At 41.3% G+C, this 23,213-nt stretch overlaps 1 protein-coding gene across 1 annotated transcript; it reads left to right on the top strand.

Annotated features, from left to right (window-relative positions):
- Positions 1 to 16,214: 16,214 nt before the first annotated feature.
- On the top strand, positions 16,215 to 18,837 carry gjd2b (gap junction protein delta 2b). The gene is made up of 2 exons (XM_070926000.1): positions 16,215 to 16,285; positions 17,994 to 18,837. Exons 1-2 carry the CDS (start codon positions 16,215 to 16,217, stop codon positions 18,835 to 18,837), a joined length of 915 nt encoding a protein of 304 aa, XP_070782101.1.
- The last annotated feature ends 4,376 nt before the right edge of the window (positions 18,838 to 23,213 follow it).

The raw sequence follows: 23,213 nt of genomic DNA, 5'->3' as shown, positions 1-23,213 counted from the left end.
GCTATCACCCTGTCTGGGTCCAGAGGTTCTGGCTCACGCTGTCCCATAGTCTTGTCCTGTGATGTTGATGTTGTTGCTTTGTCTTCATCTGTTGTCCATCCTTGTTGCTTGGGCTGGTGTTTTTGTGTCAATGTAGAGGAATCATCCTCGGTATCTGTCAACATTGCGAGCCGCTGCTGCTCTACTGCTAATGTAATGTTGGGGATAAAATGATCTGCTTATCTAAAGCCTAGAATGTCTGTGCAAAAATCTAGGCCTGAGTACCAGGCGATCAGTCAAATCGGCTGGGTCGGAAGGCTGGGTTCTAGTCTCGTATTTAGGCCCGTGGAGAACTCTACCCCGGCCTTCACACACTTGGGTGTTATTATGAGGCCACACAAAGCTGTCGGTATGTCCACTGATACGGTCCAGCATTTCAGGCTGCTGCACTGAGGACAAAAATAAAGCGCAGTGATTTTCACTGGATGTATTGAGCAATTTCTCACAAATTCGGGACAAAGACAGTACAGACGTTGCTCTTGTAAATGAGATCTTAGCAATAATCCATCAACACTGTTGGCCAACAACAGCAGCCTTAACACCATGCCAGTTAAATGACCCTAAATGCTTGTTTTATCCATCTGAAGTTGCTCATATGGCGCAAATTGTACTTCTAAGTACAACAAGCCATAACCTTAGCAGCAGTGCCAATGTACCATAACAGCAACTGTGGTCTGTAACAATGCTAACTTAGCTTTAAGACTGATAGTTAAGACTAGCAAACACCTTACATGGTTAGATTTTTAAATTAAATAAAATACATAGTGAAGTACAAATCAAGCAGGGGTAATTAACTGTCCAACAGAAACGTTGTTTTAGGCCCAGCTGGTCTCTCCAACTGGGAGCAGCAGCTCATCTCTGGCTTGATCCGACTCTTTCTTTTTACCTCCTCAGAGGAACAGGCCATTTTTCATTTCTGCTAGCTTTTTCTTCATCTTAAGTCCTGGCAACCGCCTTCAGTTTGGATGGAGGGGAGAAGGGGCTGGGGAGTATGAGGAGTGATTGACATTGAGTTAGAAACTCCCCCTGGCTCTGATTGATTGTTTTCTTTCGGGAGCGGCTGATTTTTGCAGATTGGAAACACTTGGAGGAGCCAGAGAGACACAGAATACTTGACTTGAACACTAGATATCTGTCAGGATATATTGACAGTTTCAGCAGATTTAACATAAGGTGATATTTACAAAAATATAAAACAGCTTAAGTAGCTACATCAGGCTCTTTGAATGGTCAGCAGTGGGGTAACCATCTTGGCATAATCCGTGAACAATCCCAAATAAGATTAACAGGAGTTTTTTCTGTTCATTCTACTTCTGCTTTTTCCACGTTTACACAGAGTATTCATGATTGGACAACTCAAGATGGTTGTGTGTTAATGAGCAGTGGTGTACTGGCCGTCTGGCCGAGAACATTTAGAAAGTCAAGAAAATAATAATTTTTTCCCCATTAAACTAGCATAGAGCTGAATCAGAAGTTAGCCAGATCAGCCAGCGGAAATCTCTAGTGCGCATGTTCAGCCCATAGAGCATCTTTCATTGAAAATAAAACAGATAATATGAAAGATAATTAAAGAAGTAACAATAACAAATTGTTATTTACCTAAATATGGTTTAAAAAATGTCACGTTTTGTTCCATTTTAACTTTTTTATGTATGTCAGGATTGCAATAAACAAAAGACTTAGATGTTGATGTGAGCAGTATTTACCAGGTTGGAGCACCTATATGGAATACAGTCTTTGTTAATGTTATTAGATGTCCAGTAGCAGTCCTGTGTTTTGAAATTTGAGGGAGGGGCTGTGCCTTTCTATTCATTTGTAACAAAGATTGTGTTACCTATAATAATGTTGAAGGACTATTGCAGGGATATATAATGTACAGGCTAAACTGAACTAAACAAAGCACTTGACATGTTCTTGCATGGTTGATGTAATGATGCCATTGGACAAGTATTGACTTCCACAGACACATTGATGGAATATGATTGTGGCAATATTAAAGAGATATTTTGGGGTGAGGGACACAAACGTCCATCAGACTGTCTTCTAGCCACAGAATATGAAATGCACAGTCCTCTGTCAGACATTGACACAAGTACAAGTTGAATGGAATTGACACGCTCATCTTGTGACAAATGGGAATAATGTGCTTCCATCATCACACACACTGCAGCAGAGAATGCAAGTGAATGGGGGCCCCGGCCAGAGGAGAGCACTGAGTGGCCTGACAGCAGCCTGATAACAGGCCACTTCTGAATGATTCAATCAGGCAGGTCAGCCCCTCAGCCAAGTGCCAAGACGTGCCCATCCCTGTGTGTTACACCGATTAGCTGCACACGCATGATGAGGGATGAAGGAATTTGTCATCATTTGCATCATTCCACAGAGATGGAGCTGCAGCCAGTGATGGGTCCAGGGCTTGTCATGTCCCAGGGGCAGTTTGCAGAGGGAGTGTGGAAGGATCTTTTTTTTTTTCTCCATTGTAAACAAAAATCTCACTTTCAATTTGTCTGAAAAGAAACATAAGAAAGGAGACTATTGCTGTTCCACCAGGATGGTCTCCTCATTATTGGTGGTACCACACAAAATTTTGGTTGCTTGTTGAATACTTGTAGAATTGTTGTTGAATAATTGTAGAATATTACTATATTTAAATACACCAACATTTTCAGTTCAATTCAGTTTTATTTATATAGCACCAAATCATAACAGACACACTTTTCATATAGAGCAGGACCGTACTCTTTCAAATATTTTATTACATACTTTAAATAAATTGTTTTGTATACGTGAGGAGACTGCACGCTGTAATGATGCAATGTCAAATACCAGTGGTATTAAAAAATGTGATCTCATTCATTTCATCATAAATCTAACACTAACATGAACACTAAGAGAAGGATATATACCCTAGATTCATATTTCATTGCAAAAAGTGCAAACAGTTCCATGGAAATCTGGCTTTTGTGTGGTGGTGTGATGGAGCTTTGCCATATCTCTGCATTGGGACTTTATTTTCCCCAGCATAATCAACTAGGAGCCAATAGGACCAATATGGCAGTTTGGAGAAACACAGAATACACATGAATATTGATATTTCTTAAGGATTGAACATTATCTCTTCATAATGCTCTCACCATTAGGCAGAACATTTAAATGTGTCATATAAAGTTAGTCTATAATAGGATATAAAAGGATTTATAGTGTGCATTAACGGGTTGCTGCCATTGGCTACACGTCGGGCCTAGATAGCACGTGGAGAATACAAGAACTATGATTGGTCATCTTGGGCTGCTTGTGTTTTTTCCTGCAAGTTTCTGATGGAGATGGAGATTGCTGATAGTGAAGAGTAATACACATCTAAAGCCCTTTTCAGACATGGAATATCTAACATTGCTGACTTCATCTATCTGCTAAAATGATGGCCTGTTGTCATTCCGGCAAAGGTTTTACGGTAAAATTATAATGTACAGTTACGTACACTTTATTCAGACATGGCAGTACATTTATTTTTTTTATTGGTGAAATAGCATGACAAAAAAAAGTGACATACAAGATAAATAAGACAGACATAATGGACAGACAGCAGTTATACTGATGCATGTGATGGTATGGTAAGGGTAGAGATTAGATTAGATTAAGTAAAGTATGCGTAGGTCGTGTGTGTGTGTGTCCATGTTTGAATGTTTGTATGAGAGGCAGTTTTATGTATGCGTGTTTGGTGATCCTGCACATGTTGGTGTGTGGAGTAAGGAGTATGGCATGTGTGTCAGAGAGAAATTAAAAGACACAGTGTTTATGTTAAGGTGATAATAATTATATGATGTAACAACAATATCATAATAATATAATAATAATAATTATATACAATACAAAATAATAGATTATAATAATAACTATTACAATAATTAACATTACATTTATACAGCAATGAGATGATGTCTATGGGGAATATATTGTAATATTTAGGCTATAGAAATGTTTGCAGCTCTTTTTCCTTATAAGAATAGAATTTTAATTTTTTTTTGAATGCGTACACAAAAAGGAATATGAAAACGACAAGTTGTGGTTTTATGAGGAGTTACACACTGGAACTACTTCTTATTACAACTTACTTTTTACATACAATATGCACAGAGATACTGAGTGGATGGATAAACTTTGATATCAAGATTGATGTCAGTCAGTTCTCATAGTTGGACTCACCGGATGTAGGCTGTTGGGATAAGTCGAATTTTACTCTATTTGATTTTCTGTGCTTTTGCAGTTTTACCACAAGGTGGCACTATTTTTCTGCTGTGGGATTTACTCACTATCACAACAGGAGAGAGGGGTCTGGACAGTTAAAATATGAAACTGTCAGAGTGAGAATGTGTGCTTTTTTGGGGTGCGGATGATGATGTATAGTGATGATGATGATGTTTTGCTTTGTGCACATGCACAGGGATTCAATGTGTTGTTATTACAACATTATGAAATCTCCCCTGGTTATTCTGACTTGGTGCTGATAATAAATTGTAACATTTAAGTAAGCTTTTTCACTGTACAGCTGTCTATTCTGTGCTAACACCGGGAGGGTGGTCTTTGATAGAACAGAGGCTGAACATGCCGCCTGACTGCTCTGTCCGTAATTGTTGGCTCCCTGCTATAACACCACAGAGATACGGGGACTGAGCGGGGACAGTGCTTAGTTGTGATCTTTATGAACATTGTCTGTGAACAGGGATTTAAAGATGCTAAAAGATGTTTTGTCTCATCTGTAAACAAGTGGAAATTAATATGTTCCTGTCTGTACTTTCTCTTCTGTCTGTCTGCCCATGTGTCTGGCTGTCTAATACATCAATACAATACAATACATAATCATCTCATCACCTTGATGAAATTCATTTCTCTGTTTGCCCTTGATATTTTTTACCTCAGCAAGGGATTTGGCCCTGACTGTGAGTCTGAGCCAGTCTGCTCCCCGACTCATCACAACTGCAGATTTTATAGGTCAGCGGGTGATTACAGGGTAATTTAATCTGTGACATTGCTTTGGTGCATGTAGACACGAGACCTAATCCTAGGAGCACCTCCCCTGACCTGTGCACCTCTTTCTTTGATTGGGTTAGACAGTGGATCTACACCACACTTGTCACTCACTGTGTGGGGCTCGTGATGTGGAGCAGAGGGATAAACGCCACCAGAGTCCTTCATCCTCAGGATCCTGCATCCTGCCTTCAAACCAACGTCTAACATGATAGATTAGTTACAGTGAGCTTCTTCTAACTAATCTGTTTCACTGCTTCTGTTCACTGCAGTCTTTGCACCTCCTTTTGGAGGCAGAGAAGAGAACTGAACTTGAATGTTCTGAACAGTTCCTCACAGCAGTGGAGCAACAGAGCATGCAGTAATCTTAACAGGCACGCTTGGGCTGGGACCTTTCTATGTGGGGTTTCAACCCAGTATCATGCGTGTTCTCCCAATGCCTGTGTGGGTTTTCTCCAGGTGCTCTGGCTTCCTCCCACAGTCCAAAGACAGGCATGTTAGGTTAACTGGCAACTCACTTGACAGTGTGCATGTGAGGATGAATGGTTCTCTGTCTCTATGTGTGATTGACTGGCAACCTCTCCAGGCTGGACCCCTCCAGCCCCCCGAGACCCTCTAAAGATAAGCGGTAATAGATAATTAATGAATGAACATACTACTGCAGTCATATTAATAAACTGTCACACCAACAGGAGAACAAGACTTATCATTAATGACTATCAGAATCAGAATCAGAATCAGAAACTATTTATTGCCAAGTAACATACATTACAAGGAATTTGCCATGGTCTGATGGTGCTACATTTTGTTTTTTTTAACATATAACATATAATCTGACAGACAACAATCATGTAAAAATATAAAGGTAAAAGAATAAGATAGATAGAAGATAAATAACAAACAGTGCAGTGACCAAATATATAATTATACACAATGAGGAGACAGAACTCTAACACATATCACTGCAAGGCCTGTTTATGTCGGGCACTGAGAAAAGTATATATAGCTCTAATAACCACATCTTTGATTATGAAAGGCAGCACTTTACAAACTGAAATAATAACATTTTGCTTCAGTAGTTTTCACGCTTATCTGGTTAAAACTACAATTCATTTGTGTTTTCTGAGGCAGTGCTTAATTACCGTAGGGTTAAAATCATTAAATCATAAAATCTGAATTATCTGAGGGCATGGAGTCCAACAGATGAGGGCATTTTACAGACAGAAAAGAAAGATGCCAATGAGTTGCATTATGGGAATTGTAGGATCTAGCATGTTTGGAGCTTGACTCACATTAGAGACTAAAAGTCAGGATATCTTGGCCCATTTTGACCCTTCCTTTTTACTCTGGCTTTAGCAAGCAACTTGATGGACAGGAAATACTAACTTGCTGGAGTATGCCACTCTACACTCTACAATCCACACACTCATATATAGTTACATACATAAGCTTTCAGTGATAGACCTTCTTCAGGCATGCAAGGCAATGCCTTCTGTGATTGTTAAATCTGATTTAGATTGGAAGCCTTCACACCAGCCTACACACACAGAACCAAACAGGTTAGGTAGGGTTAGCACCCAATAACACTACATGTACAGTGCATCCGGAAAGTATTCACAGCACTTCACTTTTTCCACATTTTGTTATGTTGCAGCCTTATACCAAAATGGATTAAATTCATTTTTTTCCTCAAAATTCTACACACAACACCCCATAATGACAACGTGAAAAAAGTTTATTTGAGATTTTTGCAAATTTATTAAAAATAAAAAACCTGAGAAATCACATGTACATAAGTATTCACAGCCTTTGCTCAATACTTTGTTGATGCACCTTTGGCAGCAATTACAGCCTCAAGTCTTTTTGAATATGATGCCACAAGCTTGGCACACCTATCTTTGGGCAGTTTCACCCATTCCTCTTTGCAGCACCTCTCAAGCTCCATCAGGTTGGATGGGAAGCGTCGGTGCACAGCCATTTTCAGATCTCTCCAGAGATGTTCAATCGGATTCAAGTCTGGGCTCTGGCTGGGCCACTCAAGGACATTCACAGAGTTGTCCTGAAGCCACTCCTTTGATATCTTGGCTGTGTGCTTAGGGTCGTTGTCCTGCTGAAAGATAAACCGTCGCCCCAGTCTGAGGTCAAGAGCGCTCTGGAGCAGGTTTTCATCTTGGATGTCTCTGTACTTTGCTGCATTCATCTTTCCCTCTATCCTGACTAGTCTCCCAGTTCCTGCCGCTGAAAAACATCCCCACAGCATGATGCTGCCACCACCATGCTTCACTGTAGGGATGGTATTGGCCTGGTGATGAGCGGTGCCTGGTTTCCTCCAAACGTGACGCCTGGCATTCACACCAAAGAGTTCAATCTTTGTCTCATCAGACCAGAGAATTTTGTTTCTCATGGTCTGAGAGTCCTTCAGGTGCCTTTTGGCAAACTCCAGGCGGGCTGCTATGTGCCTTTTACTAAGGAGTGGCTTCCGTCTGGCCACTCTACCATACAGGCCTGATTGGTGGATTGCTGCAGAGATGGTTGTCCTTCTGGAAGGTTCTCCTCTCTCCACAGAGGAACTCTGGAGCTCTGAAAGAGTGACCATCGGGTTCTTGGTCACCTCCCTGACTAAGGCCCTTCTCCCCCGATTACTCAGTTTAGATGGCCGGCCAGCTCTAGGAAGAGTCCTGGTGGTTCCGAACTTCTTCCACTTACGGATGATGGAGGCCACTGTGCTCATTGGGACCTTCAAAGCAGCAGAAATTTTTCTGTAACCTTCCCCAGATTTGTGCCTCGAGACAATCCTGTCTGTGGGACCTTATATAGACAGGTGTGTGCCTTTCCAAATCATGTCCAATCAACTGAATTTACCACAGGTGGACTCCAATTAAGCTGCAGAAACATCTCAAGGATGATCAGTGGAAACAGGATGCACCTGAGCTCAATTTTGAGCTTCATGGCAAAGGCTGTGAATACTTATGTACATGTGATTTCTTAGTTTTTTATTTTTAATAAATTTGCACATTGTCATTATGGGGTGTTGTGTGTAGAATTTTGAGGAAAAAAATTAATTTAATCCATTTTGGAATAAGGGTGTAACATAACAAAATGTGGAAAAAGTGAAGCGCCGTGAATACTTTCCGGATGCACTGTATGTAAAACTTTACATTACGAGCAACTGCTAGTGTCTAATCACACACTATTATGTTCTTGTTGGTGGAACTGTGCATCAAGATCCTTTGTCCTCCCATTCCCCAGCCCAGTCTTAGAATCGTGTCTACACATGAGCCGTGTTTTTCAGTCATCAATCTCACACGCTCAATGGAACAGATAAGCCCCTATTTTAATCAATCCAGCTGTCTGAACGACTCACAAACAGCATACACTGACCAGAAGCACATGTTTATGCTTCGAGTTTATTTATACAGTGTTAAGACCAGCAGGCTTACATGAATATCATCCACTTTTGCTTGAGATAGCAACTTATTTATTTTTATTTTAGTCTGAGACGCTTGAATGAAGGAATTGACCACGTATAGCAAATCTATAGCAAATGGTTATACAGTATCATTCACCCATTCACTCACACATTCACACATTCACACACCAATGGCAACCGAGCTGCCATGCAAGGTGCTGGTCTCCATCGGGAGCAACTTAGGGTTCAGTGTCTTGCTCAAGGACACTTCGACATGACGGGGGCAGCCGGGGATCAAACCCCCAACCCGCTCTAACCAGCTTTACCTCCCGTGCGACAGTGCTAACCACTGCGCCACCATGCCACCCAGTAAATCCTCTGTAATAAAACACACATGAAAGTAAATCGTGGTTAAGTCAATAACATGAGAAATGCCACATAAGGAGGAGGTTGGGGTGATGGAGGGAGCGGCGACAGAAAACAGTACTGGCATGAGCATAAACTGAGTATGAGTGTCATGTTATAATGTCCGTGCTGTACACCTTGCATGATTATGATTGGACGTTACTAGCCACGCAACTGTGAATGAGCCAATAATTGTGAAGTGCGTGCGACTTCAGTGCTACTTTTATTTACTGCCATTGCTTTTAGTCTCTATAATGGTACTGTAGCTTTCTGTATCATCCAGATCATATACCTGTAATTGTGCATGGACTGCAATTTCACAGATGCGTCTTATTTATTTCCTATGTTGGATGAGCTTTCGATATTCTTACTTACTTGTTTTGACCTAGTTGTCAGGTGACATTTTGAATTTAGCGTCTGCATGCAGATGGGAGGAGCAGCACTCCCGTCTGCTTCAGTACCAGTTAGCCATTAGTTGTGCTAGCCTGCAAGATGCTTCTAAAATAAGCTCAGACTGTTGGGGAAACGCAGGCTTATGTTTTTATTATGAGCTCAGTAAAAATGTCACTCAACCATCGGTGGGCAGTTATGTGAGTTCACATGAAGTGCACTTCTCAGCAGGTCCCAGCTGCACCGCTTTTGGTTTAAACAGTGGCAGTGATGACAACACCCCCAGTGGGTGACTAAATATTAAGGCTTTATCTCGTTTTTTCCAACATGCCAAGCAATTTGACTCTTTGCTCGTGAACCCTGCTATAATCTGTTTGCATGCAGGCCCAGCTCACTGTGAGCTCTGCCACCCAAAGGAGGAGTAAATTAAGAGGTACGTTAGATGCAACTCAGACCTGACATCTGACTTTTACCATTTCAGAAGGTGATTCCAGCAGTTTTAACGTTTTTGTTGAATTATTCTCATGATGCACCATTAACCTACACTAACCACTACAGCATGTGGCGCAGTGGTTAGCACTGTCGCACGGGAGATAAAGCTGGTTAGAGCAGGTTGTCATGTCGAAGTGTCCTTGAGCAAGACACTGAACCCTAAGTTGCTCCCGATGGAGACCAGCACCTTGCATGACATCTCGGTCGCCATCAGTGTGTGAATGGGTAAATGAGACTTAGCTGTAAAGGAACCGTGACACATTTGCAACAGATGTAAACTAACTAATTGGAAGGCAAGAGGAATTGAGGAAACACGTTTTCAGAGAAATGAGACGTCCTGTCGAATGACAGGGGCACAGCTGGATCAGCTGTCAGTCGTAACTGCTCTGTAGCATCTTATTGGAGTTTTTATTTGTGTTTGCTCATACACACACTGTCTAGTAATAATGAGGGCGCACAGTTACCCGTGTCTGACGAATCTGCACATTTATCAAAAACCTGTATTATTCTGTATTTATACTGTGTACAGATCAGTGGAACCACAGTGTGCACATGCTGTTCAGGTTCCTCACTGTGCAGAAGCTTTGGAAAAGATGCCCATGAAGTGATGTCACGTCCGTAGAGGTGTCTTATTGCCGTGGTCTTGACAGGTTGGCTGCATATAGAGACTATCACTATCACTATATTTGATTGCACTATTATTAATGAAAGAATCATTTGGCCTGCTCTTTAAACGTATTAAAATACACAAAGTACTGCTTAAAAGCTAGTTCAACTACTGCTTAAACTACATCAAGTACTGCACACAAATTGCCATCTGAAAATCTAGCCTTTTCTAGTTTCTTGCTGCTTGGCTCCGTTCCTCCCACTAGCCCTACATAGCTTTCCAATATACCCCTCATACAATCTACCTAATGGCTTAGCCCACTTATGAGGTAACCTCCCTGAACTATAACAACCAACTAACCACCCTCTCTCTTTCTGCCTCTTACTCTCTTCTTATGTTTTGTCCTGTCAGTAACTATTTTCTGTCTCTCCCTCCATTAGTCTGCATCTGTATTTTTATATTTTTCCAGTAACATTGTGTTGCTCATTTTTTGTTGTTGTTTGTTTTACACTCGTCAGCTGTGATTGGGGATGGCAGCCAAATGCTGTAGTCAAGTCCTCTCTCACTGTTCGCTCTCTCTTTCTCCTCCTCTTCCTCCTTTTCACTTTCACTGTCAACATTTACATGTGCAAAAGACTGGTTTCCAAGCTAGACTGTGATGCACTTTTGTTCTTGATGCTATTTAAATTCAGCATTGCACTGTTCTTGATGCTATTTTAATTCAGCGTCTGAGGTTATGCTCATGAGTTCAGTAAAGCCTGTCATCAATGATTTTACCAGAGACAGTTTATTCCAAATATGGCAATGCAGTACCTTGTCAGCTTTTTTAATGCAAAATGTTCTAAATATTATTAGTTTTACTAAGTCAGTTGCACAAAGATTGAGGACTTAAACTTAATTAATTGTTAATTGTTTTCTTCTTTTTTTTAATTTGTGGGGATTTATAGGATTTATCAAAGTAGCAGATTTTATTATCCTTTGTAAATAAACAAAGGAATTAACATGCTGGCATATACTGTAAAATTACTGTCACATACTGTATTCAATGTACGGTAATATGTTACTGTTACTGTTAAAACAGGAGTAAAATAAGTTAGAGTAAAAAATGTACTCGAATGACCTGCACTCTCAGCCAGGCCATTTACTGCAAGTGGAAGAGAAAATAAGCAGGCCAGGTAGAGTAGATACAGGAGGGATCACACTGTCTTACCTTGTGTTTTCGCTTTCGAGCTTCTGTCATTTTAGTCTGAACCTGAACCTGCCTGCCTATCTGTACTTGCATTTAAGCTATTTTCGTCATTAAACCACTGGCCTGACTCACCGGATATAGGCTGCAGGGATAAGTCTGGCGACTATTTCAGTCCCATTCTCCTCCCCTTCCGCTATGTGCACATTACTGTGTTCAGTGTCCCTGTTGCTAAATGAAACAAATAACCCTAAATAACTTGAAACTGACAAAAGTAATAATAAATAAAAATTTACTGAAAATTAACTAGTGAAAATCAGACATTGCTTTTGAATTGTGGTTCAACAGAATCATCAAAAAACAAACTAATGAAACTGGCCTGGACAAAAATGATTGAGGTTTGCTTTGTCTCCCAGCACAGCATGGAGGAGATTCCAGGAGACAGACAGTTACTCTAGGAGAGCTGGACAGGGCCGTAGAAGGTCCTTAACCCATCAGCAGGACCGGTATCTGCTCCTTTGTGAAAGGAGAAACAGGATGAGCACTGCCAGAGCCCTACAAAATGACCTCCAGCAGGCCACTGTTGTGAATGTCTTTGACCAAACAATCACAAACAGACTTCATGAGGGTGGCCTGCCCAACGCCGCCAGGTTGCACCTCAGACTGTCCAGGAGCTCAGTGATGCCCTAGTCCAGATCTGGGAGGAGATACCCCAGGACACCATCCGTCGTCTCATTAGGAGCATGCCCCAACGTTGTCAGGCATGCTTACAAGCACGTGGGGGCAATACACAGTACTGAGTACCATTTTGAGTTGCTGCAATGGAATTTCAGCAAAATGGACTAGCCTGCTGCATAATTTTTTCACTTTGATTTTCGGGGTGTCTTTGAATTCAGCCCTCTGTAGGTTGATAATTTTCATTTCCATCAAACGATGTGGCATCCTTTCGTTCCTAACACATTACACAGTCCATATCAGTATAGATATCCTGCATGGTTTTTTGATTTTTTTTCCCCATTGAGACCTGATGTGTTTTCAAAGTGTTCCTTTAATTTTTTTGAGCAGTGTATTTTGTTGCACAACCTTTTGAGGCACTGCAATCAAGTGATTTCTGTAACTCTCTTCTGCACCTGTCGACAGGTATTTTGGCCCACTCCTCGTGAGCAAACTGCTCCAGCTGTCTCAGGTTTGAAGGGTGCCTTCTCCAGACTGCATGTTTCAGCTCCTTCCACAGATGTTCAATAGGACTTAGATCAGGGCTCATAGAAGGCCACTTCAGAATAGTCCAATGTTTTGTTCTTAGCCATTCTTGGGTGTCTTTATCTGTGTGTTTTGGGTCATTATCCTGTTGGAGGACCCATGACCTGCGACTGAGACCAAGCTTTCTGACACTGGGCAGCACATTTTGCTCCAGAATGCCTTGATAGTCTTGAGATTTCATTGTACCCTGCACAGATTCAAGACACCCTGTGCCAGATGCAGCAAAGCAGCCCCAGAACATAACCGAGCCTCCTCCATGTTTCACAGTAGGTACAGTGTTCTTTTCTTTGTATGCTTCATTTTTGCGTCTGTGAACATAGAGCTGATGTGACTTGCCAAAAAGCTCCAGTTTTGTCTCATCTTTCCAAAGGACACTCTCCCAGAAGCTTTGTGGTTTGTCAATATGCATTTTGGCGAATTCCAGTCTCGCTTTTTTATGATTTGCTTTCAACAGTGGTGTCCTCCTCGGCCGTCTTCCATTAAGTCCACTTTGGTCTCAATCAGACACCGATGTACCTTGACCTTGGAGTTCACCTCTAATCTCTTTGGAAGTTGTTCTGGGCTCTTTGGTTACCATTCATATTATCCGTCTCTTCAATTTGCCATCAATTTTCCTCTTGCGGCCACGTCCAGGGAGGTTGGCTACAGTCCCGTGGACCTTAAACTTCTGAATAATATGTGCAACTGTAGTCACAGGAACATCAAGCTGCTTGGAGATGGTCTTATAGCCTTTACCTTTAACATGCTTCTCTATAATTTTCTTTCTAATCTCCTGAGACAACTCTCTCCTTAGCTTTCTGTGGTCCATGTTCAGTGTGGTACACACCATGATACCAAACAGCACAGTGACTACTTTTCACCCTTTAAATAGGCAGAATGACTGATTACAGGTTTGAAGACACCTGTGACGCTAATTACAGGACACACCTTAGTCCCTATGGTCAAATTATTTTCAATCTTTTCTAGAGGTACCATCATTTTTGTCCAGGCCAGTTTCATTAGTTTGTTTTTTAAAATGAAACTGTTGAACCACAATTCAAAAGCAATGTCTGATTTTCATTAGTTAATTTTCAGTACATTTTTATTTATTATTACTTTTGTCAGTTTCAAGTTATTTCTGTGACCATTGTGGGTTTTTCTTTCTTTAACGGAAGGGTACCAACAATTTTGTCCACAGGTGTGTAGAATGCTGTTTGTTGATTTCAGCTCAGCATTCAACACAATCTCCCCCATGAAACTGATCAGCAAACTTGGCACCCTGGGCTTGAGTACTACACTCTGTAACTGGATATTGGACTTCCTCACAAACAGACCACAGACAGTTCAGATTGGCGGTCACATCCTCTCCACTCTAGTGCCTGACACCGGTCCCCTCCTGTTCACGATGTACACCCATGACTGCATTCCCCGACATAGAGAGAATTCTGTTGTGAAATTTGTGGATGACACTACCATCATCGGCCCAATTACAAGCAACAATGAGAATTCATATTGAGAGGAAATCAATCAATCTTGCAGAGTGGTGTACAGAGAACAACCTACTGCTCAACATCAGCAAAATCAAGGAGCTGATCTTGGAGCTGTGTGTGGTTGTGGTGGTTCAGTGGAGCTGACGTTGAGCAGATGAACAGTTTTAGGTTCCTGGGAATCAGCATCATTGAGAACCTGTTATGGACATCTCACATCTCCACCCTGGTAAAGAAAGCTCAGGAACGGCACTTAAGAAAGGACATTCCAAATGTCAAATTCTTGTTAACTAAACCAATAGAAAGCATTCAGAATGGAAACATTACAAACTCACATGGGATGCGCAGGAGGGATCTGCAGCAGGTGATTAAAACTGCCCACAACATCATGGATACCCATCTACTAGCATGATATTGCTAGTTGATGGGATAGTAGTTGATATTGGTGAGGTGAGGTGTCTGCGCAGAGCCCAAAGGACGCTAAAAGACAATACCCCCCAAGTCACAGCCTTTTCACCCTGCTGCCGTCTGGCAAGCGATACAGAAGTATCCACTGTCGTACCACTAGAAAACAGAGCAGCTTCTTTGCTGAGGCTGTGAGACACCTCAATTAATTCACTCAATTCCTCTGAACTCCAACATAAATAATACTTTCCCGTTTTTTGTGTGTGTGGCATGAAGGGACTGCAGCTTGCATTTCGTTACGTATAACTCTGTGTTGTACAATGATAAATAAATGAAACAATACGTCATTGTGGGGTATATCAGTGGACAACAGGAGAAGGAATACAGAGGCCTCGTGGATGACTTTGTTGGATGGTGCAGTTTGAATCATATGCAGCTGAATGACAAAGGGGCTGATTTTGGATTTCTGCAGGACTAAGCCTCCTCTGACCCCTGTATCCTAGTGCTGGTGCGTATATATATTAGAATGTTTGAATTTGTTGTTGATTAATGTATCTGAAAATGTCCAAGAGGGATAAGTCATGCAAATGACTAAATGACCAGAAACAAAACTAAAACTATCATAGTTCATTCAGTCACTGCTGCTGCTACTGTTACTACTATTGGTAGTTGTACTGCTTCTGCTACTACAACTAATAGTAGTAGGACTACTAGTGCTTCAACTACTTCATCCTCTTCTACTACTCTACTACTAATAAATAATAATAATAATAATAATAATGTGTTTTTTTAAATGTTTAATTCATTATTAATTGGAAACAGGAACACAACTTTATTTATATGGCACCCATAAGTGCTGTGACAGAAAAAACAAAAATGCGATACTCAAAAGTCAATAGTCAATATAACAGAAATCCAAACAGTAAGGCCAAACTAAAGCAAAACACATTTAATTAAATACTCACAACCAATACATCAAATAAATACAAATAAAAACAATAAAAGCAATTTAAGGCACCCTTTGTACTTAATTTATCTTTTCTAACGTTAGGCTGATCAGTGCGTGCAGATGTGGGCTAAAATTACTTGTTGAGTGCGCCACTTTTTGCAGTGCACCTGGAGGGCTGCGATGGATGGATATGCTACCCTGGACAGGCGTGCGTCCCTGGCCTCTCCAAATACACCAACCGGTGTTCGTGTGACGCAAAGGACTCTACTTAAAGCGGGATTAGCGCTGAGCAGCACACTGTGCTCCACACTGCGCTCAGTCACACACACGCCTTCTGTGCGCACACGACCAGAAAGCAGCCGCTCGGGAGGGTCCTCTACCAATCAACGCCTGGAGGACGGAGAGGGCAGGAGCGCTCAGATTGGCCACAGAGCTGCACAGCGGGACACACACACACACAAATCCATGCATTCACTGGAGATTCTCGGAGCTCTCGGACACATAGAAGGGGAATAACAAGATCCTCCTCTTTTTTTCTGCACTATTTGCGTCTGAGTTTGATCTTCTCCGAATGAAAAATCATGGGGGAGTGGACCATATTAGAGCGTCTCTTGGAGGCGGCTGTCCAGCAGCACTCTACTATGATCGGAAGGTAAGAGTTGAGGGGGTAAAAGAAAGAGGAGTTTTACAGTCGAAGTCAAAATTCAGTGTACAGCTGGGGGAAACCACACACAAAATCAAGAAGAAGAAAGCATACACGAAAAGGCTTAGCCACTCAAACCAAATATTGTAAAATGCCCAAGGAAGCAGGTGTTTTCATCTTTGAGGATAATGTTGAGGGCAAGCAGAAATTTCCATTTACATTATGATGAGGTTAGACTGGGGCTGGGAGAGTGCTGTTATTTCAGCACTGGACAGCTCCAACACAGCTCCAGTGCCGAAGACCTGCCGGGATCTGCTTTCCCCTACACCCTAAGCGACACCCTCCTATACCTGATGGTCTGCCTATCGAAACATAAGGCGCCCTTTGAAGGGGTTTATGAGCAGTGTCTTTATTAATGGTTAGATCAGCTTCAAAGATCAGCTGTAAGCCATTAATGAGACATACTTCTGGGTTGCCAGGTTGTGAAAAATCCCTTTGCCTGGTCAAAATGTCTACCTGATGAAGTGCAAACCAAACGGATTCCTCAAAACCTGGCAGCCCGAAAGTATTTGTCATCATAACGATTTACAAAGAATTTGGGGATGATTTACTAACCCTTGCTAATGATAGATTGCCTTTATTTCCCCAGGGCAGAATTTGTTTTCAATTCTTGCACATGTTCATGTCTCACGTGAAAAAAAAAAGAATTACATACAATGGACAGATGGCCATATACGCACATATACATTAATGCCCCTACATATATCAGATCACAACATATACTCACATAATGTACACATGCGCACATACATTCAACACACATTTATAGATAACTCTCATTGAAGTATTTCATTTAGAGCCACAATGCCAGAAGTCATTACTTACAACTTATAAACCTTTCAAAGGGTGACTTATTAGAAAGTGGTGTTGAAAAATTAAACACAGGTATGTTGCAGAGGGCACAAATCCAAGTTAAAACACATTTTTTTGTGAGAAATAAGTTTATGCACCTTTAAAGAGCTACATGAGAAGAGTTCATAATAAATATCATATGAGCTTATTAGCTCATCATTTTGGAACACCTATGTCACGAAAAAAAATAACCCTCATTTGTTGTGTGGGTTTAGGGCATTTCAAATGTTTTCCCTTAAGCAGGGTACATGTTGAATCACTTTAAACTCCACACCATTTTCATTCAACAAAATGCTGCAAAGCTTTTAGTCCCACAAACTCCCAAATCCATAAAACCTCATTTGTTCACATTTACAAAGACAAATAAATAATAACTTTTTTTTAGCACAAATAGTTTCTTTTTTTTCTCCCTCCTTTGCTGTCCTATCATTTCGCGACCCCGCAGATCCTGTGACCCCTTGTGGGGGTCCCAACCCCCAGGTTGGGAACTTCTGGCTACAGACAAAACCTGGGTTTGTCCAGCCTTTTTCGCTATTGTCCCACTGTAGCTGACCAGGCAGCTACAGGAATATATTTCCACAAAACACAAACACAAATGTTTGTGACATCTTTGGTTCATGTGGTTCACTTTGTGATAAACTCCAAATAGTTATCAGAAGAGATCAGGATCATGTCTATATTCAAAAGGGGTCAATATCATTTTATTTTGGGTGTCTGATTTTGAGGCTTGTGCACAAAAAGGCGGTGTTGATTTAATACAACCACTGGAAATGTAAATATATTTCTGTTGCTGATTTTCCCTCAGGATCCTACTGACCGTGGTGGTGATCTTCCGGATTCTGATTGTGGCGATAGTAGGAGAGACTGTCTACAACGACGAGCAGTCCATGTTCGTGTGTAACACCTTACAGCCAGGCTGCAACCAGGCCTGCTACGACAAGGCTTTCCCCATCTCCCACATCAGGTACTGGGTGTTCCAGATCATCATGGTGTGCTGCCCCAGCCTCTGCTTCATCACCTACTCTGTGCACCAGTCTGCCAAGCAGAGGGAGCGGCGCTACTCCACAGTGTACCTCTCCCTGGACAGAGACCAGGACTCTATGAAGAGAGACGACAGCAAGAAGATCAAGAACACCATTGTGAATGGAGTGCTGCAGAACACAGAAAACTCTAACAAGGAGGCAGAGCCCGACTGCCTGGAGTTCAAGGACATCCCAAACTCAGCCCTGCGAACTACAAAGTCAAAAATGAGAAGGCAGGAGGGCATCTCCAGGTTCTACATCATCCAGGTAGTGTTCAGAAACGCACTAGAGATAGGATTTCTGGTGGGTCAATACTTCCTGTATGGATTCAATGTCCCCGCGGTGTATGAGTGTGATCGATACCCTTGCATAAAAGATGTAGAGTGCTACGTTTCCAGACCAACAGAAAAGACTGTGTTTCTAGTCTTCATGTTTGCAGTCAGTGGCATTTGCGTGGTCCTGAACTTGGCGGAGCTCAACCACCTCGGCTGGAGGAAGATAAAAACTGCTGTGAGAGGAGTGCAGGCCAGGAGGAAGTCCATTTATGAGATCCGGAACAAAGACTTGCCCAGGATGAGTATGCCTAACTTTGGACGCACTCAGTCCAGTGACTCTGCATATGTGTGACTTTCTGTTACATGAGAAGGCTGCAGGACAGCTGTGTAGAAACTAGTTACCAACATCAGCGAAACAATTCATTTATTAGTATTTTGTCTTCAAATGAAACTAGTAAAACTGAGCTGAAGGGCTTTTCAGTGAAAGTCAACATCTTTCAGAGAACAAAGCAAACTGCATTAGAAATAAGTGTAGTTTAACCCCGCCACCCCCCACCCCACCACATACCCCCTTTGCAGAATGTTTTCCAAGAAATCTGAGATTATATTGATCTATTGATCTAGATGTCACTTGATGTGGACATCCCTACATTCCAGCCATATGTGATGGTTGAACATGTGATTGCAACGCCATGTGTATTAACTTGTTGCTATAAAGGATCTTCACTCTTCTGATTTGAAACATGGCTAAATTCAGCCACCAGTATTATTGCATTAGTGCAGTCCAGCACTGATGATGATAAGGTCTGGCTCGCAGTCAGTGTTCCAGTGGTCCATCCCAAATGTATTTGATGGGGTTGAGGTCAGGGCCCTTGTGCAGGCCAGTCAAGTCAAGTCCTTCACAACAAGCTGAGAAAACATTGTTGTATAATGTCACTGTACGCTGGGGCATTAACATTTTCCTTAATAGGGATTTAGCACTTATTTAGCATTTATGCACTTTTATAAAGTTGGGGCTCTCATAATAGATGAATTAAACAAAGCAGGTCAAGGCAGTTCAGGCACAGTTTGCCAGAGTTTCCCAGTCACAGCTACGACTTAAATGTTAATGCTATTTACAACCAATACCAGCATAAATTGGTTTTTACAGTAACTCCTATGACATGAAAGTGCCATTTGACAACCCTGTGCCTGGAAAACGGCAACATCTCAAACTCCATGACATTTTTAACACAGGTTTCTGTCATAAATTTGAAGCTTCCTACCCCAATCCCAGAGTTTGAGACAATAATTGCAAGTCTCAGACTGGCAACCCTCCTACAGAGCTATAAGACATTATACAACTGTTTTCACTGGCTGCATAGAATTCCTCGTGACAGGTAAACTAAGGTGCATGTGTCCATCCTGACATCAGAAAACTATTGAAATCTGAGTATATTCTTGCACTAATAAGCCAAATGAACATGCCTATCCGCTCTGAGCTGTGATGGTGTTCACTGACATTCCGGTGGTTTACACACAGTCTGGCAGTTAAAAGGGCATGACTATTCCTTGGACATTATAATACATTACATGTTCTGACAGTATATCTCTCATCTCAAATATCTATCTCTTAGGAATCTCATTGTTTTGGATGCCTGTGCTCACACCACTGACCTTAACCTAACTGATCACTCCTTTGCTTTAGCTGAAGGAAGGTGGCGCCTGTAAACCAGCCAGCGTTTTCTTTTTTGTTCTGTTACACTCAAGCGCACATTTCTTTCAATTGTGTTGTTTCTTGTTTTCATATTATCAAGTGCCATATATGTAAATATATATATATACACAGTATATATATACCGTATATAGTGTAACCTACTTTGGATTATCATGACATCCACTTTCAGGCAAAAAGCTGTGTGGAAATGGTATGCTGTTGTCATCCTGGATTTCAATTTGCTGCACAATAACCAACCAACCATTGCATATTCCAGGGTTATTGATCTGAGTTTACTCTGGGCTCCCTTAATTTTAATCAAGCGCAGCATAAAGTTGTATTTCAATTGGAAAACTGTCGCCGGTGCTACCATATTTTCACGTGTAATCTAAAATATGCCACTGTTAAACAAATATGAAAGCATCTGTAATAAAATGGAAGCCATATGAATACAATAAGTGTGGTGTGATGTGTAGGTTTCAGTACAGCTGCCTAAAAGGTCATCAGTAGGCTGCTTTCATGTTGGACAGCCTATACATTGAGGTGGACCGCTGTATCCCTTGGTTCTTTTTGACTTCCTACCAGTAGCTCTCAGCCCCAAGCCCATTGGTTTCTTTTTAAGATGTAAATCTTTAAAAAAGATGTAAATCTTTTTGGAAAAAAAGCTAATTTCATTGCAACAGCACAAACTGCTCACTGTAGTTTTTCTCAAATGTTGCTCAAACTGGAGGAAATTATTACATGCATTACTTGGGGACCATATTCAGGGGTGGATGAATCCACATTTGGTGCTCTTGTGAGTATTTGAGGCAGCAGGACAGTGTGTGTGGGATTGAGTCAAAATAAACTACAGTGTGTGTGTTTATGGTAATGAAGGAACATGTCACCCAGTGCAACAGTGTGACTCACTGATGTGTTATTATAGTTGTTATGGCACAGGATGTGATACACACACAATACGTGTTAGTAGTATAATAATCAACAATGTGACAGTAACCCCATAAATGTTGAGCCTTTATGTAATCTTTAAAACCAAGTGTCATAAACCCTGCATGAGACAGAACATCCAAAAGTCTTTAGTTTGTATTTTATGACCCTGGACTACTTTTAAAATCCACTCAGCTAAGAGGTGAAAGTCAGGAAAAGGACCAAATCTCCTTTTGCTGAATCATATTTGTCTTTGTAATAGATGCGGATATATTTTGACACACATGGTCCTAGGACAACAGAATCTGTATACAAATATATCCCAGACAAAGAAATATGATAGTCATGAAGAGGTCCCATTTTGGCACAATAATTGATTTAGCATCAACTAACAGAAAAAAAAACCCAGACACGAAGCAGGACATACAGAATGTAGATATACAGGATGTGAACAGGTATATTATTAGTGTGTGTGTGTGTGTCTCAGGCAAGAGGCAACGTGGCAGGGAGGTAGTGCTGCCAAGATGACTCGGCAACTTTGAGCTGAAGGACAGATCCTGACACATCAGCTTGGGTTTCAGCAGGGGCATGCACACACGCCTACGCTTCTTCTCCCCTGTCCCGCACAGTTCTGTGCCATTTGATTGGATGGTTTTTAACCAAAGCATGATACAATAGCTTACGTGCTAAAGGGGATGTTTTACTGCATAATTATGTGACAGTGAACTGACATTGTTTAGGAAGTTGATTGAAGGTTATTTTGTTTAGAATTGCAGTGCTCTGGATCAGACATGGAAAAACAATCTTTGACAATTTAAGACTAAAAGATATCTTTATAGTATCTCTAATTAGTACTTACCTTACAAACCAACACGCATGATCTTTCTCTAACTTGCTTCAGGTTAGATAGAAGATGATCTTTAGTCCCCTCTCAGTCAGCCTTCTTGTCTGTTCTTGTATTCAAATCCACATTTATCCAACAACGCCCCAAGTGCTGGCCCCGCCCATTTTACACAACTTGCCAAGCTGAGAAAGCCCTTTGGTCATTGGTTAAAGAAACCAACATTGATGGGATGTGAACAGTGGTCTCTGGTGTCAAAGTCAGACACTCTGTACACCACTCCAACCTCCTCCCTAAGAGTTTGTGCACCATCATCCACTCCAACCTCCTCCCTAAGAGTTTTTACAGCTCTATAACAACATCATGTTAACTTAACTTTTGATAGACCACAGTCACTATTCACTTGACCACAAGATGTCCTTGTAAGGAAAATGTCATCTGTCATTTTAAGTGTTTCCACAAACAACTTCTGATGTCATGTTTCTGGTGAAAACAGTGTCTGGAATTCTAACTTTTCAAACATGATTTTTTTAACTTGGAGGAATGCTTTCATTTTGGAGAAGTTTTCAAGATGAACCACATAAATCTGGACATATTCATAATGACACCTAGATTGACATTTAGATTCTTCAGTGCTGGGTAGTGTAATGCCTTGCTCCACCTGCTGCAGGTTTCAAATATGAATACTAATTCCCAGGAGTCCAATAAGGCTTGAAGAGAGTTTAGTGATTAAAAAGTCACAGATGAATATAGAGGATAGAGAATTATCCCAACACTGAGACCATTTTGGACTTGGTAGATTGGATTATCATAACCTTCCTGATAACACAGAACAGGGCTACTGCAAGAGCAATCCTCTCATGTATTTTGCTCCTATTTTGCTCCAAAGTAGTTGACAGGATATGAATTTGTGTTACGACGTTCCCAAGCAACCAGTGAGTCCACTATACCTTTAATCACGTTTATTCTCCAGAGATTTCCACATAAACACACACACAAAAATAACCGGATCAGTCTTACCAGGAGCGGAGGGGGAGGCCAGTGCCGTACAATCAAAAAGGAAAAAAATCACATTGTTTGGTGCTTAGCTGCGCTTGTGAGACTAACCAGCCCAAATGGAAACATCTGGTAAACCATAGGCACTGCAGTTACCTGTTTACCAAGGAGGCAGGGGTGTAAACACGCACCGTCCTACAACCGGCTTACACTCATAATCATTGAAATAATAACTGATAATTTAACACATGTTCCATAGTAAAAGAAA

The sequence above is a fragment of the Enoplosus armatus genome, chromosome 19, assembly GCF_043641665.1.
Source record: "Enoplosus armatus isolate fEnoArm2 chromosome 19, fEnoArm2.hap1, whole genome shotgun sequence".
Taxonomy (NCBI): Eukaryota; Metazoa; Chordata; class Actinopteri; order Centrarchiformes; family Enoplosidae; genus Enoplosus; species Enoplosus armatus.
Note: the sequence above shows the minus strand (reverse complement) of the source record. Positions and strands in the feature narration are given on the sequence as shown.

Bases quoted from the DNA above. Each gene is read 5' to 3' on its own strand.
- gjd2b (XM_070926000.1), top strand. From the start codon at position 16,215: ATGGGGGAGTGGACCATATTAGAGCGTCTCTTGGAGGCGGCTGTCCAG. The intron at 16,286-17,993 runs GTAAGAGTTGAG...ATTTTCCCTCAG, and splicing joins CACTCTACTATGATCGGAAG to GATCCTACTGACCGTGGTGG.